This window comes from Lathyrus oleraceus, chromosome 6 (assembly GCF_024323335.1).
Source record: "Lathyrus oleraceus cultivar Zhongwan6 chromosome 6, CAAS_Psat_ZW6_1.0, whole genome shotgun sequence".
NCBI lineage: Eukaryota > Viridiplantae > Streptophyta > Magnoliopsida > Fabales > Fabaceae > Lathyrus > Lathyrus oleraceus.
The window spans coordinates 327,652,617-327,670,718 of record NC_066584.1 but is presented as its reverse complement, the minus strand read 5'-3'; the positions used below and the strand labels follow the sequence as shown (position 1 = coordinate 327,670,718).

General features: G+C 35.7%; 1 protein-coding gene across 1 annotated transcript; it reads left to right on the top strand.

The window, feature by feature from the left end:
• The first annotated feature begins 6,904 nt into the window (after window positions 1-6,904).
• Window positions 6,905-8,747, top strand: LOC127095481 (probable pectinesterase/pectinesterase inhibitor 21). Its single transcript, XM_051034162.1, has 2 exons — window positions 6,905-7,925; window positions 8,011-8,747. The coding sequence occupies exons 1-2, from the start codon at window positions 6,905-6,907 to the stop codon at window positions 8,745-8,747; spliced, it is 1,758 nt and encodes a 585-aa protein (XP_050890119.1).
• Window positions 8,748-18,102: the final 9,355 nt, after the last annotated feature.

The window sequence follows — 18,102 nt, the reverse complement described above, 5'->3', positions numbered from 1 at the left end:
GACTTTATGAGTCGAATTGGGGTACAAACTGCAAGTGCACAGTTCTATCGCGTAGTTTTAAAAGATATCGATCCCACAGGGACTTATGAATCGATATACCGTTATCTAAGGTTACTTCGTAAAGCTAAGGCAGATAATGTTTGATTGTTTGGGGAAAAGCTAAAACTAAAAATAGAATCTAAATTAAATATCAAATAAACGGATATCGGTATGTAGTTCGTCGTAATTAGGGAATCAATTCTTTGTTGGTTTCTCGGTTTTAAAATAAATCATTTCAGTTGACTATATTGATTAAAAGTTCTATCTCAAACTCTCGCTCTGTTGAATAAACCATGATTTTATGTTAACGTAGCTGTCACTTATAATTAAGTCAAAAACCATTTTTTGAAAGCAATAAAGTCCGTAGAAACTCTTTTTAAGAAAACACTAACCGTTTAAACACCCTTATCTCAAACTCTCGCTCTGTTGATTTAGGTTATATAATTAAATTCGAATGCTTAACTCTCGTCCTCACATTCAATCTTTAAAAATACTTTTTGGAAAAGATTAGAATTTAATTAACTCTAAAAATTGCTCTCGCCCTGATCTAGAATTAATGTCCAATTTACACTGTCCAGTTAAAACCTCAAACTTTCGCTCTATTGATTTTAACCTCTTTATGTCCTTTACTCTCGTATAAAAACTTTGTTATTAAACCTGTAAACTGAGACCGTAAAAAGAGTGATTTTAATTTTAAATTTAATTAAACCGACTTAGTTTTGATCCCTTATTCCGCTTACTTTACATACCGATATCTAGGCGAATTAGCCAGACATGCTAAACGAACTTAAATAATTATCATGCATAAACAGACTCATCTCAAGCAAATAATATAAATAAATAATAAAATAAAGCATTAAACAATAATTAAAGAACCTGAATAATTTAAACAGTAGTCTTGAACACTCCACCACAAGCCGGTAGGATTTGCTCTTGAATTCTTCAATCGAACAACAAATTAAAACGAAGGAATAAAAAAACTAGATTCTAACGTAAGGTTAGATCCGGTAAAAAGGTACACAATAGTTTCCGGTGTGGAAACTATTATGTGAAAGTTAATTAAGTGCTAGAGAGGAAAATAGAGTTGCAAGAGAAAACAATAAAAATTGCAAAAGCGGTATGTAAAAGGTATGCTTAAACTGCTGAAGAAAAGAAAATTGGAAACTGCCGAAATCTGGAAAAAGCGTGCAAACGTGGAAGCGTGGAACCTCTGCAGGGTTTGCAAAGTTGCTATTTATTTTGATGCTTTCCGTAACGGTTTTCAAAGCAGTCCGCGTCAAGGAGTCTTCACGTAACGGATGCATCGCCGTGGAAATAGGATTCAGCGTGTAAACGTGGACTCTCAACGTCTCTGAAGGCAGAAATGTAGGGGGATGGTGTGACGTCCGTCACACCATGTGTGACGCTCGTCACATAAGTGTATGCAGCGTGACGTTCGTCACAGCATCCGTGGCGGTCGTCACAGGCACGACGCCTGTGTCTTCTTTGGGCTGGGCTTGGCTTTTGCTATTTGTTTCTTTTCATTCCTTTTTGCACCTCCTTTTCTTCCTTTTTTACTTGTGCTTCAAATAAGACACCTGAGGCAAATAGAAAGGAAATACCGCGTAATATCTAATAAAATGCAGTAAATTGAAATAAATAATAATATAATTTAATTGAATTAAGTCCTAAAATATGATATAATTTCATGTTATCAGGTCATACAAGAAAAGCATACCCTGATCATTTGAACAATCATGATAGAAAGAATAATGGTAATGAATCCATTGTGCAAGATGGTTATGAATCATCTGATGTGCTGGTGGTTTCAAGTAACGACTCTAGCAAGGAGTGGATTATGGATTCAAGGTGTACTTGGCACATGACTCTAAACAAGGGCGTGTTTGAGGAATAATGTGATCAAGATGGTGGATCAATATTGTTGGGAAACAATAAGGCCTGCAAGATTACATGAATTGGATCTATCATATTCAATCTCCATGAAGAGTCAATAAGGTTAATGACTGATGTTAGGTATGTACCTGATCTTAAGAGGATTCTGATTTCTCTTGGTGAACCGACAAGAAAGGATATGTTTTCAAAGGAGAGCAAAGTATCCTAAGGGTAATGAAGGGGTCGAAGGAAGTTTTGAGAGGCGTGAAGAAACAAGGATTGTATACCCTTGTGACTGAGGTTGTAAGTGGTTCGGCAGATGTGGCATCCACAAATATTGTGTCGAAGACTGAGTTATGGCACAAGAGACTTGGCCATGTTAGTGAAAAAGGCCTGGTCGAATTGTCAAAACAAAATCTGTTGGGTGGTGACAAGGTCGAAAAACTGGAGTTTTGTGAACCTTGTGTATTTGGTAAATCCTATGGAATGAAGTTTAACAAAGGTAAACAAAGACCACATGGATCCCTTGATTACATTCATTCTGATCTGTAGGGACCTGCAAGGAATCCTTCACACTCAGGTGCAAATTATTTTCTATTCATCATTTATGATTACTCTAAAATGTTATTGGTATTCATCTAGAAGACTAAGGATGAAACTTTTGGAAATTTCAAAAGTTGGAAGAAAGGTCAAGAGGTTGATGACTGATAACGGTCTTGAATTTTTCAATGAGACTTTCGACAATTATTATGTTGCGTCTAGTATTGCAAGGTACAAAACTACTGCAAGTACTCCCCAACAAAATGGTTTGGCTTAAAGGTTTAATCGAACCATTTTGGAACGAGTGAGGTGCATGTTAGTTAGTGCAGGATTGAAGAAGGTGTTTTGGGTTGAGGCAGTCATGACATCAGCTTACCTGATTAATAGGTGTCCCTCGACAACTTTGGGGATGAAGACACCTGAAGAAGTCTGGTCGAAACATCCACATAACCTCGACAGACTTAGAGTATTTAACTGCTTAGCCTATGCTCACATTAGGCAAGACAAGGTTGAACCTAGAGCTCTGAAATGTATGTCCCTTGGATACCCTAAAGAAGTCAAAGCTTATAGGTTATGGTGCCTAGATCCATGTCACATAAGGTGTATCACAAGTCGAGATGTAGTTTTCAATGAAGCATAAATGGCATTCAAGAAAACTGATGACTTTGGTCGAAGTACCAAGATCTCTGAAGAATAGCTGGAACATTTAGAGACTCCTATTGAGGTGGAGCATAGTGATGTTGAATTGCATAACCCAAATGAAGTAGAAGAAGAAGAAAAAGTTGATGTCGAAGATGAGGAGATTGATAATGACTACCTGCTGGCAAGAAATAGGTCAAGAAGAGTCATCAAGCCACCTCAGAGATATGTTTATGCAGATCTCATAGTTTATGCCTTAATCTTTACAAGTGAGGTTCTGGATGAAGAACCTAGAGACTATAAGGAAGTTATGAGGAGTTGAGACAAGACTAAATGGATGAAAGTCATGGATGATAAGATGAAATCTCTTCATGATAATAACACTTGGGAGATGATCGAGAAACCTGTTGGAGCCAAGTTAGTCAGTTGTAAGTGGGTTTTCAAGATTAAGGAAGGAATTAAATGAGTAATGTCGAAGCGATTTAAGGCAAAGTTGGTTTCTAGGGGGTTCCCTCAGAAAGAAGGTGACAAAATCAATAATGTATTCTCACTTGTTATAAAGACATAGATCCATTAGAATGTTGTTAGCCATGATGGTGAAGTTCGACCAAGAACTTGAACAGATGGATGTGAAGACAGTCTTCCTGTATGGTGATCTAGATGAAATAATCTAATGAGGCAACCTAAATGGTATGCAGAAAAGGGAAAGGAAAATTATATGTGCAAACTGAATAGGTCTTTGTATGGCCTGAAACAACCTCCTCGACAATGGAATAAGAGATTCGATAAGTTCATGACACACATCGGTTTCACTGGGAGCCAGTTCGACCACTGTGTTTACTTTAGATTTTGACATGGAAATTCACTTGTTATTTTGTTGCTTTATGTGGATGACATCCTCATAGAAAACAACAGTGTAGAGGATGTTATGAAGGTGAAGGTTTAACTCGATAAGGAGTTCGACATGAAGAATGTGGAAGTTGCCTCCAGAATTCTTGGGATTGACATCTAGAGAGATAGAAAGCAGTCGAGATTATGCTTATCTCAAGAGACATACCTGAAGAAGATTCTGGATAATTTTTCTATGTCAGATTCAAAGCCTATTATAACATCGACTAGTCATCAATACAAGCTAAGTACAACTCAAAGTCCTAGTATTTAAGTCGAAAGAGCCTATATGAATAGAATTCCATATGCTAGTATAGTAGGGTCTTTGATGTATATTATGGTTTGTACGAGGCCAGACATAGCGTACGAAGTGAGCCTTGTAAGAAGGGATTCTTAGGTACATCAATGGGTCTCTGAGCAGAGTCGTGGTTTATGGTGGAGCCTATGGTGATGATAGCAAAGTCAAAATCGAAGGATTTGTCGACCCTGATTATGCAGGTTGTATGGATTCTAGAAAAATCTATTTTTGGATATGTGTTCACTATGTTTAGCACAACAATCAGTTGGAAAGCGGCACTTCAGAAGGTTGTTGCCTTATCAACCACTGAAGCGGGATATATTTCCCTCACTGAAACTGTGAAAGAAGCATTATGGCTTGAAGGATTTGCTAAGGAGCTAAACTTCAAGGTCGAGTTATCACTGTTCAATGTGATAGTCAAAGTGCAATACACATGTCGAAGAATTCAGCCTATCATGAGCGAATCAAGCACATTCATGTGAGGCTGCACTTTGTTAGAGAGATGATCGAGTGTGGAGAAGTCCAAGTGTTGAAGGTTTTGACTGATGACAACGCTGCTGATATGATCACCAAGACATTGCCAAGTAGCAAGTTTTTCCAATATATGCAGTTAATAAAGCTGCATGATGAAAGCTAGTTTGTTCCCTTGTTAGTGTAGAGTTTGTTCCAAGGTGGAGATTTGTGGTATTTTGGATCGAACTCTGGTGTAAACAAGGGTATCTTCATGGTTCGACAAGAGTTATGCATGTTGTAGTCGAAGTCTGTTCAAACATGTTTTCGAAATATATTTTGTTTAAAAGCATGTCGAATTGGGTCTTGCTTGTAAAACTCAATTGTTAAGTTAGCTTGTAGCCTAAGTTAGCTTAGTAGTCTATAATAGACTAGTTCTCTCATGTTGTTAAGAGAGGTTAATTGTTGTTATTCACTTGTAATCTTTGAACCCTTATTATTAAGAAGGTGAATAATAGTTTTAACCAATTCTTATTATTCTTCTTCCCTCTTCTCTTCCTTGGTAAAATCTAATAGGGTTTCTTGTGTTTATTCAAGAAATTCAATCTTTTTCTTATAATTTAGTTTGTTCTTGACGACATCGATTTTAGAAGTTTTAGTTGACTTGGAGACAACGTAGACCCGATTCATGTGAAGATTTGAATGGAGTCAAATAAGCCTTGATGAATTAATTCAAAAGGTAATATAAATTAATTCAAAAGTCTATAATTAATTCATTAAACTCCCTAGAGTTGTGAGTCAATTCAATGGTTTTCCTAAATCAATTTATTCATCTCAGTTTTGCTTAAAATATTGTTTTGTTCACGAATCCCTAGTTTTAAGTGCTTGAACGTCCCTAAGGCCATAAGATAAAACCCTAGAGTTATAAACAGTAAAGAAAAGACTCTTTTGGTCAAGAATAAAGAATGAGACCAACATATGATGGATAAATCGAAGTGGGTAGATGTTGTTTAATTAATCATGTAATAACAAGTTAGATTTTTATAATCAATGAGCTAGTGTGTATATATTTACATGTCCGATATGAAGTCTTAGGAGTTCTTAGGTGTATGTGTATGTACATGTCATGCTTTAAGTTATATGATTTTATAGATTCTGTAGAATTCTTATATATGTACATGTTAAGTCATGGGAGTTAATAGATTTGGTGTAGTAATAATATTATAACATCCAGTTGATATTGAACATTTAATTTTGTTGAGTTGTATTTGCTATGTAATCAAAATAAATAAATAAAATTTAGACAAAATGACAATAGTCATAAATATAATAACACACAACTGTGAGGGTCCTAGATTTGAATTCAAAGATAGTGTACATCCTAACAATATCAATATTTATTAATTGAGCTATGACTAGTGAACAGGTAACAAAAATAGTTTCACTGCTCAAAATAAAATCACTTGATCACTAGCACAAGATGGACTCGTGAACATAAATACAATTATCTAAAATAACTAAAATAATATGACACATTAATCCAATTATATATTTACACACAAATAATGGGAAAACAATATTAGTACAAAAAATTAAAATATAATGGTGATATATAATTAAACTATATTTGTTAATTTAATATGACCAATATCCATTACAAAACTTATGCGGCATATAAGATTAAAAAAAAAATCCAAACCGAATTTTCTCTAAATGCAATAGTTATGAATCAAACTTCTAACCATTTTTTAAAGGGTTCAAATTTATTAAACTTGTACCAATGTAGTGTAGTTGTGATATATAGTTAGATGCAACAATATAAAAGAGTCTGGCAATGCTTAAAAATTAAATTTTAAGTTATATTTAGATAACAAATTCTCTATATTTAAAAAAATTATTAAAAAAACAAAAAAATAAAACAGTAAGAAAAATACAACTATATTCTTATATTGTGTCTTTGCCGTGTTTCATCTCTTTTTAGAAAATGTAACTACATGTCGTTTTAGCTAAACCTTACTCTTTTTCATATATAATAACTATCAACTTTTCATGCATAGACATAAAAACATGTTCTTTATTCACGTGTAAGGAAAAACAAAAGAAAATAAACGAATTAATTTTTCAAACAAGGATTTCTAATACACCTGCAAAGCAAGGTACCTTAATTCATTCAGTATTATGGCTGCAAATAACAATGCACACAAAGGAAGAAGAATCACCATAATTAGCGTATCTACTTTGTTATTGGTGGTTATGGTTGTTGCAGTCACGGTTGGCACCAATAGTAATCATAATGATCATGAAGATAATATAGAACACAGTAGAAAGAATCATGTTGCTTCTACAATAAAAGCAGTACAAAACATTTGTAAACCCACAGATTTCAAAAAAGAATGTGTGGAATCTCTATATGCAGAGGCAGAAGCCAGAAATGTTACAGACCCAAAAGAACTCATAAAAATTGCATTCAATGTTACCATCAATAAAATTGGTGAAAAACTCAAGGAAACTGATCTGATGCAGGAGGTTGAGAAGGACCCTAGATCCAAGGATGCATTTGATACTTGCAAGAAACTTATGGATCTCTCAATTGGTGAACTCACAAGGTCACTTGATGGAATAGGTAAGTTTGATCTTCAAGATATTGACCAGATTCTCATGAATTTGAAGGTTTGGCTCAGTGGTGCTGTTACATACATAGATACATGCTTAGATGGATTTGAAAACACTACTACCGATGGTGGTAAAAAGATGAAAGAGTTATTAACCTCAAGCATGCATATGAGTAGCAATTCTCTTGCAATCATTTCGGATTTTGCAGACACTTTATCTCATTGGAACACAACGAAAATTGTAGGACGTCGTCTTCTTCATGATTCTAAGAGTACTCCTTCTTGGGTTGAACATCACAAACTTGTTAATGCAAATACAAACACATTAAAACAAATACCTAATGTTACCGTAGCTTTAGATGGTAGCGGTGATTTTAAGAGCATTAATGAGGCGTTGTTGAAGGTTCCTATGAAAAGCAAAAAAGCATTTGTAATTTATATCAAGGAGGGTGTTTATAGAGAGTATATTGAAGTTACCAAGCATATGACTCATGTTGTATTTGTTGGTGATGGTGGTCAGAAGACAAGAATTACTGGAAGCAAAAACTTTATTGATGGAATTAACACATACAACACTGCCACTGTTGGTATGTTACCTTTCTTGTCTTTTCATTTTCATTCAATTTTCATATATGAATTATAGACTAATTAGTATATATGGTTGTATTGTAGCCATTCAAGGAGATCACTTTACTGCTATTAATATGGGTTTTGAGAACTCAGCTGGTCCACACAAACATCAAGCAGTGGCACTAAGAGTTCAGGGAGATAAAAGCATCTTATTCAATTGCTCAATGGATGGATATCAAGATACACTTTATGTACACGCAATGCGTCAATTCTATCGTGATTGCACCATTTCAGGTACCATTGACTTTGTATTTGGTAATGCATTATCTGTATTCCAAAACTGCAAATTTGTGGTCAGAAAGCCTATGTCAAACCAAAAATGCATTGTGACTGCACAAGGAAGGAAAGAAAGATTCCACCCATCAGCCATAGTCATTCAAGGAGGCTCCATTGTTTCTGATCCTGCGTTCTACCCATTCAGGTTTGACAACACGGCTTACCTAGCTCGTCCGTGGAAGAATTTTTCTAGAACCATCTTCATGGATGCCTTCATTGATGATTTGATTCACCCTGATGGTTATTTGCCATGGCAAACGCCTGAAGGTTTTTCTGGCATGGACACTTGCTTTTATGCTGAATACCATAACTATGGCCCTGGTTCAAACAAATCAAATCGCGTGCGTTGGGCTGGAATAAGGAACCTCAATTCAAAGACTGCACATTTGTTTGCACCATCCAAATTCTTCCATGGTGGTGATTGGATTCAGGCAACTGGAATTCCTTACTTTTCCAGTATTCCTCAACATCATAAGCACAAGAAGACATTCATTAAATGGTGATCATTGTGTTCATGCTCCATGTTTATGCTTATGGAGACGACTTGTTAATTAGTTACTTGAGTATATTGAGAGTGCTTACCGTAAAATTACTCGAAATTTTATTACCATCTCTTTGTATAGTGTATATGATACTTTATTAATGACGCAGAATGAAATTTTTGCATGCTCCATTAGTTGAAAGTGAAGTTTGTTGGTGATTTTAGTATCATCAATGTATTTTAGTAGTAATGTGATTTACTATAGGCCGATGCAATTATGCGTTAAAGCTTGGAAACGGGTTAGGGGTAGTGCGGAGTGCACGCTCGTCGAGTCAACGTATAATTGAATGCGAATAATTGAAACGGGGTTCCAACGTTCGAAATTTTCTTTTGAATTTCGAATCCTTTCCCAACCGACGTAACCGTTTCTGAACAGTTGCGTCTTTTCGGTTTCTGTTATTCATCTCCTATATAAGGAGTCATTTGGCCTCAGTTTGAAAAGTGATAACGAAATCAAACTTTCTCTCTACATTCCTGAACATCTCTCTTTGCCAGAAATAAATTGTTCTTCAAGAATTATCCCCACAAAGATTTCGTGAACCCAGGCAAGAATAGGGTCGAAATACTTTGTTCGGAAAGTGCACGAACACAATTCTTCGAAGTTATCCAGGATTATCATACCCAATTTCTAACAAACGAACAAAGTAATTTCTGATAATCATGGCTGGAGGAAGCACCGTCAAGGAGATGACTACAAACTTCGGAAAATTGGACAAGTTTCAAGGACAAGACTTCAGGCGTTGGCAGAAGAAGATGCATTTCATGTTGACAACGTTGAAGGTGGTGCATGTCCTGTCTACACCGATTCCAGAACTTCTGGAGGAAGACACAGTTGAAAATCTGAGACGTAGATCAAAATGGGAGAACGACGACTACATATGCAGAGGGCACATTCTTAACGGTATGTATGATCCCTTATTTGATATTTATCAAAACATAGAATCTGCAAAGGAATTGTGGGATTGTCTCGAATCCAAGTACATGGCAGAGGACTCATCCAGTAAAAAGTTCCTGGTAACCGATTTCAACAATTACAAAATGGTTGAATCGAGGTCTGTCATGGAACAATTCAATGAACTCCTCTGAATCCTTGGACAGTTCACACAACACGGATTGAAGATGGATGAAACAATATCTGTCTCAAGCATCATAGACAAGTTGCCTCCTTCGTGGAAGGATTTCAAACACAATCTGAAGCATGGAAAAGACGAACTGTCTTTGATCCAACTTGGAAGTCACTTGCGCATAGAAGAATCTCTAAGAGCGCAGGAGGATGACAAAGGAAAAGGCAAAGAAATTGTTGGACCCTCGGTTAATATGGTCGAAGAGGGTGGTAAGAACGGTAACAACAAAAACAAAGGAAAAAAGCGTGTTTTCAAGAACAATAAGGGCAGTTTCGGTGCTAACAAGAAACCGAAACTAGAATGCTGGAAGTGTGGCAAAACAGGCCACTTCAAGAAGGATTGTCGTTCCGGCAAAAAGCATGATAACGCGAATGCAAGTGGTTCAGGAAAGGGGTCTAAGGACCAACCCGAAAACCAAGGTCAGAAATCAATTCGTGATTTGAATAGTTTGATTAAACATTCGGTTTCACTAAATTCTGAAGCATTCTATGTGCAGGATGATGCTATCGCGTGGTGGATTGATTCTGGCGCTACAACACATGTTTGCAAGGATCGTTTCTGGTTCAAGACTCTTGTTCCAGTGGAAGATGGTTCTGCCCTCTACATGGGAGATGATCACTTCGCTCCCGTTGAAGGCAAAGGAAACGTGGTGCTAGAATTCAGTTCTGGAAAGACTATTACTTTGTTTAATGTTTTGTATGTTCCTAAACTACGTAAGAATTTAATTTCTGGTCCTGTATGAAATAAGCTTGGATACAAGCAAGTGTGTGAATCCGATAAATATGTTTTATCGAAGTCTGGTGTGTTTGTAGGATTTGGATATTATAATAATGGTATGTTTATGATGAATTTGAATGGAGTTCCTAATGATTCTGGCTCTGTATTTATGTCCTCTTCGAATGTTATCAATTCATCGTTATGGCATGCTCGTCTAGGACACGTACATTATAAAAGAATGCATGAAATGTCTAAAGATGATTTAATTCCTGTTTTTGATAAAAATGTAGAAAATTGTAAAACTTGCATGTTAATAAAGATCACTAGGCAACCTTTTAAAAGTATAACAAGGAAATCTGTCATTCTTGAGTTGATACATAGTGATTTATGTGATTTGCATGCTACTCCATCATTAGGACATAAAAAATGTTTTGTCACTTTCATAGATGATGCATCTAGATTCTGCTATGTTTATTTGCTGCACGCTAAGGACGAATCCTTAGATAAATTCAAAATTTATAAAACTGAAGTTGAAGTGCAACAAAATGTGTTGATTAAAACATTACGTACAGATAGAGGTGGTGAATATTATGATCCTGTATTTTTCCAATCCGTAGGAATCATTCATGAGACTACGGCACCATATACACCTCAACAAAATGGTGTGGCTGAAAGGAAAAATAGAGTGCTTAAGGAAATGGTGAATGCCATGTTATCTTACTCTGGTTTGAGTGAAGGGTTTTGGGGAGAAGCTATGTTAACGGCTTGCTATTTGTTAAATAGGGTTCCTAATAAAAGGAACAAGACTACCCCATATGAACTTTGGTATAAGAAACGACCCAACTTAACATTTCTACGTGTTTGGGGTTGTAGGGCCGTGGTTAGACTCCCGGACCCAAAAAGGAAAACTTTGGGTGAAAAGGGTGTAGCTTGCATCTTTGTTGGATATGCTGAGCACTCCAAGGCCTATAGGTTTTATGTTATAGAACCTAATGACTCGATTTCTATTAACACGATTATAGAATTGAGAGATGCCATATTTGATGAGAATTGTTTCTCTTCTATACCTAGACCAAAGGACTCTATACCTAATTCAGATGAATCTCTAAAGGATGATCATTCAAATGATGTGCCAAGTGAGACACTTGAACCCCGTAGGAGCAAAAGAGCTAGAAAATCTAGATCTTATGGATCTGATTTTCAACTATATTTAGTTGAGGGATCAAAGGATCAGATTGACACTCAATACTATTATTGCTATAATATAGAGGAGGATCCAAGAACGTATGATGAAGCTGTGAAATCTCGAGATTCTGCTTTTTGGAAAGAAGCAATTGACGAAGAGATTGGTTCTATCATGGAAAATAATACTTGGGTATTATCTGATTTACCACCAGGTTGCAAACCATTGGGTTGCAAATGGATCTTCAAAAGGAAGATGAAAGTCGATGGTACAATTGACAAGTTTAAAGCTAGATTAGTTATCCAAGGCTTCAGACAAAAGGAAGGGATTGATTATTTCGATACCTATGCTCCTGTTGCCCGTATCACTACTATTAGATTGTTGATTGCCTTGGCGGCTATTCATAATCTAGTGATTCATCAAATGGATGTCAAAACAGCATTTCTGAATGGTGATTTGGAGGAAGAAGTGTATATGAAGCAACCTGAAGGATTTGTAATGCCTGGTAATGAGCATAAAGTGTGTAAGCTAATTAAGTCATTGTATGGGCTGAAACAAGCTCCGAAGCAGTGGCATCAAAAGTTTGATGAGGTTGTCTTGTCTAATGGTTTCATTCTAAACCAAGCTGACAAATGTGTATATAGCAAATTTGATACTTCCGGTAAAGGAGTTTTCATTTGTTTATATGTTGATGACATGTTGATCTTTGGCACCGACCAAAATCAAGTTGATAAAACGAAGAATTTCTTGTCATCAAGGTTCTCCATGAAGGATATGGGAGAAGCGGACGTTATTCTTGGTATTAAGATTAAACGGGAGAATAAGGGGATTGTAATTACGCAATCTCATTACATTGAGAAAATACTCAAGAAGTTCAATTATGAAAGTTGTTCTCCAGTAAGTACTCCCATGGATCCGGGAAAAAAGCTTATGCCAAATACAGGTAAACCTGTGGATCAACTCGAGTATTCAAAAGCTATAGGCTCTTTGATGTATGCTATGATTAGCACTAGACCGGATATTGCTTATGCGGTTGGAAAGTTGAGCAGATTTACTAGTAATCCTAGTAGACATCATTGGCATGCGATAACTAGGGTATTCAAGTACTTGAAGGGTACAATAAATTATGGATTGTCATATATGGGATTTTCTTCGGTGTTAGAGGGTTATTCGGATGCTAGTTGGATAAATAATGCTGAAGATTCATCCTCTACAAGTGGATGGGTGTTCTTGCTTGGGGGAGGTGCCATCTCATGGGCTTCCAAGAAGCAAACATGTATAACTGGTTCCACAATGGAATCTGAGTTTGTAGCATTAGCTGCTGCTGGTAAAGAAGCGGAATGGCTAAGGAATTTGGTATATGAGATTCCGATATGGCCTAAACCGATATCACCAATTTCTATCCGTTGTGATAGTACTGCCACATTGGCTAAAGCTTATAGTCAAATATACAATGGAAAGTCTAGACATTTGGGTGTTAGACATAGTATGATTAGGGAATTAATCATGAATGGGGTGATATCTATTGAGTTTGTTCGGTCGCAACAAAACTTAGCTGACCACTTGACGAAGGGGTTAGCTAGAGACTTAGTGAAGAAGTCGGTAATTGGGATGGGATTAAAGTCCATTTAAATCTGTTAGCTATGGTATACCCAATTCCCTTCTAATACAATATTAGAAGCAGAATTCAATGTGGAAAGATCATAGTTAGAGATTGGAGCAATTGTGTTTATCTTCCCAAGGTATGTGCTCAGACCTGCAAGTGATGGTTAGGTTGAATTATATCTTCTTAATGGTTCTTTTGGAAAATTGCAAATGCAGGTGCAAGATTAAAAGAATCACCTATGTGAGCATGAAGTTTTGCCGCTTCAAGAAGCTTGGACTTGGCTTCCTATATGCTTATTAATGGATAAGGACACATGGCTTGTAAAGTGTCAAGTATGAATAGTAGAGTATTGTAAGAAACATATGTGTACTATATCTTCAGACACTCAAATGGATTGACGGGTTCAATCGCTATGACACCCCGATTTTCGAGTATTTGGAATGTGTATTTGTACTAAGATGAAAATTCAATCGCAAGACATTTTCATTTATGCATTTGTTTGATCGTTATACCTGTGTGTTATACCCTTGTATATATAATTGTATATACTGAGTAAATCAAGGATTACACTAAAATGGGGGGGATTTGTTGGTGATTTTAGTATCATCAATGTATTTTAGTAGTAATGTGATTTACTATAGGCCGATGCAATTATGCGTTAAAGCTTGGAAACGAGTTAGGGGTAGTGCGGAGTGCACGCTCGTCGAGTCAACGTATAATTGAATGCGAATAATTGAAACGGGGTTCCAACGTTCGAAATTTTCTTTTGAATTTCGAATCCTTTCCCAACCGACGTAACCGTTTCTGAACAGTTGCGTCTTTTCGGTTTCTGTTATTCATCTCCTATATAAGGAGTCATTTGGCCTCAGTTTGAAAAGTGATAACGAAATCAAACTTTCTCTCTACATTCCTGAACATCTCTCTTTGCCAGAAATAAATTGTTCTTCAAGAATTATCCCCACAAAGATTTCGTGAACCCAGGCAAGAATAGGGTCGAAATACTTTGTTCGGAAAGTGCACGAACACGATTCTTCGAAGTTATCCAGGATTATCATACCCAATTTCTAACAAAGTTGGTGTTAAAAATGACAATTTTAAGAGGTTCACATGTATTTAGTAAAAGTTATATTTAAGAAAACGGTGAGATTGATGTTTTTTGAATTAGTCACTCGCATGGACAGATATCAAGATTTCAAAAAATAAATGCTATAAATTTTTTGTTATTCAATATATAAGTAAAAAAATATTTAAAATAATATTAATCAATGATCAATGTTAATTAGTCTCTATGTGCATTTTTGCATTAGATAGTATAAAAGCATTTGTAAACAACTTGGAAAATGTCTCATGCATTAAAAATCCATGAAAAATATTTTTTTGTGAAAACTTGTATTATAGGTCGACACATATATCTACAGGTCGACCTATAGAAAAAACAATTCTACTATAGAACGACACATCCATTCCATAGGTCGACACCCATGATGCAGTATTGAAGCCTGTAGGTTCTGACTCATGTGTCGCCTCTTTACGTTGACACATATGCAGTGCGTGGCAAACACAGGTAGACGCATAACCTTATACAGGTCTACTTATACGTCGAACAGGTTGGCACATGACTTTCATAGGTCTACCTATACGACGAAAGTTTTCAAAAATTCATAATTCTTCTAAGTCTTGTGCATTCCTTTTGCCTCCAAACATGCATGCATATAAATACTTCATACATGCATCATTGTCTAGTAAGGTTTCTAGTGAGTAAAACCTATACAAAATCGGGATTTCAAAACATTCTCATCATCTTCAATCTCTCTTTTATGCATACACATAATCATTTTTTGATTGGGTGTCATCTAGTTAGGGTTGATAATGTCCAATTAGGTTATTTGTAGCACTGATATTAGGTTGAAAACTTTGAGGAATTCAAATAAGAAAATCAAGGTGTGGTTTTCCTTCAAGATCATTAAGGTTTGAAGGTTTTTGACAAGATTACGCAATCCTAATCCGACCTAGTGAAGTCTTTGAAGAACGAGAGGATCTTAGGCAAAGGAGTAGCATTGGACGGTGGATCGCATTTGTAAATCTTCGGTTTCAACAAGTGTGCGCTTGGAATTAATTCGATCTAGTGAAAGCTTTGAATAACAAGGGGTTCAATTCAAAGAAATAGCATGAGAAAGGTGAATTGAAGCGGCATTGTTAGTTACTTGATCAATATTTGATCAAGGGTTTTTGAGGTGGTATAATCAACATCAAACATAGGGTTTGTAGAGTTATATTTATTCATCTCTTGTATTCGCATATTTTCAAAATAAGATATAATATAATATCTCAATTTGAATTCGAATTGAGGGCAGACATACTCATAGCAAGGTCGGTTGGGGAACTGCCTAAACAAATTCTTATGTACTCTCTCTCTCTCTCTCTCTCTCTCTCTCTCTCTCTCTCTCTCTCTCTCTCTCTCTCTCTCTCTCTCTCTCTCTCTCTCTCTCTCTGGTTTGTAGAGTTAGATTTATTCATCTCTTGTATTTGCATATTTTCAAAATAAGATATAATATAATATCTCAATTTAAATTCGAATTGAGGGCAGACATACTCATAGCAAGGTCGGTTGGGGAACTGCCTAAACAAATTCTTGTGTACTCTCTCTCTCTCTCTCTCTCTCTCTCTCTCTCTCTCTCTCTCTCTCTCTCTCTCTCTCTCTCTATCTCTATCTATATATATAATATATATATATATATATATATATATATATATATATATATATATATATATATATATATATATATATATATATATATATATATATATATATATATATATATATATTACTTATTTTTTCGGTTCGCAAATTTTAGAGTACATTGATCGCTTGATCAATATTGTTTTGATCATAATTTTGAACATATTTTGAAATTGATGTTGTTGTGTAGATCATAAACCATTTGGTTGTGATTGAATTTCTATAACAACAAAACCACATAAAGTTCCAAACATTATTGATCGCACACTAAGTGTTTGACAAATTGTCTCACTTTTATTTTTGAGTGAATTTTCATTGGAGATAGACTTATCTGTATTACTTTGCATTCAACTGGTTGTTATTAGTTGTGGTTGATCGATTTGTGAATCATTATCATATTGTTGCCTTTAATACGCATATCCGAGCTTTTTGATAGCGGGTTCAGTTAGACGATTTTTGAGCTAAGGTATTTGTAACTTTCTTTTGTGCAATAAAATTTTCAAAGTATTTTTTGTCAAGTTTTTAACTCAGGATCTATTCACCCCCCCCCCCCCCCCCCCCCCCACTATATATCTAGGCTCATCGTCTAACAACTAGTATAACGAGCTCCGGTTGATTTCGTGCTTAAGATTTTCTTATTAGATAATGTCTACCGAACCTAAAGGGGCGTACAATAGAGCACCAATGAAAATCATGGCTATTGGAAAGCTTGTATGCATATACATATCAACTCGGTTGATAAGGGTCTATGGGACATTATCATCAATGTTCCTCGTGAAATTACTATGACCAATGGTGAAGGCGTCGTCGTACCAAAACCGAAAATTCAATGGAATGATAATGATAAGAAATTATGGTCTTACAATTGGAAAGCACAAAACATTCTCATATATGCACTCGATATTGATGAATTTTATTGTGTTTTCCATTGTGAAAAATCCAAAGCTATGTGGGGCCCGTTAAAAGTTACTCGTGAGGGAACTAAGGAGGTCTAACAATCTAGGATCAACATATTGAATCAAGAGTTTGAACTCTTTCGTATGAAGCATGATGAAACCATTGTAGAAATGCAAAAGAGGTTCACACATCTTATTAACCGGTTGAATGCTCTAGATAATCCTATTTCTAATGATATTGCTACTAAAAAGGCTTTTAGATGTATTAATAGGGAATGGCAACCCAAGATCACAGCAATAAAGAGGCAAATGATGTTAAAGTACTTGATCTTACTACTTTGTTTAGCAAATTGGAAGAACATGAGCAAGAATTGTCTTGCTTAGAAAAACACAAAAAATAGAATGAGAAGATGGTAAAGAAGGAGAAAGGAAAATACAAGATTGAAGAGAAGAAGTTTATTGCTCTAAAGACTTCAAGCTCAAAGCCCTAATATATTGAGCAAAGTGATTGTGAAATAAGGGATGATAAGAACTTTGATGATGAGGACATGGGATTGTTTGTCAAAATATATCAAAGGTACATAAGGAAGAACAGAGTCAAGCACTCTAACAAGAACTTAACCAAGTTTAGAAGGGTAGCAAAAGCCTCAAGGGAAGATAAAAACAAGATAGGTAAACTTAGAAGTTCTTGCTATAATTATGGAGAATTTGGTCATTATAGACCAGAATATCCTAAGATTAAGAAAGACAAAGACAAAGGCCATCGCAAAAGGTCTAGCAAGCCTAGAAGAGCATGTGTTGCTTGGGAAAGCTCAAGTGATTCCTCGAGTGGTGAAAGCTCCACTTCAAGTGTAGAATCGGTCCAGATTTTTCTTATGGAAAATAGAAAGAAGAAGAAACATGTAAGTCTTTCTAAGCTTGAAACTATTAATGACTTATCTTATCTTCAATTACAAAAGGCTTTTGAAGATCTTCATAGAGAGGCCTAAATGCCTTTAAAAAATTAGCTTCACATGAAAAAGTATTTTTACACTTAGAAGCTAAAGTGTTA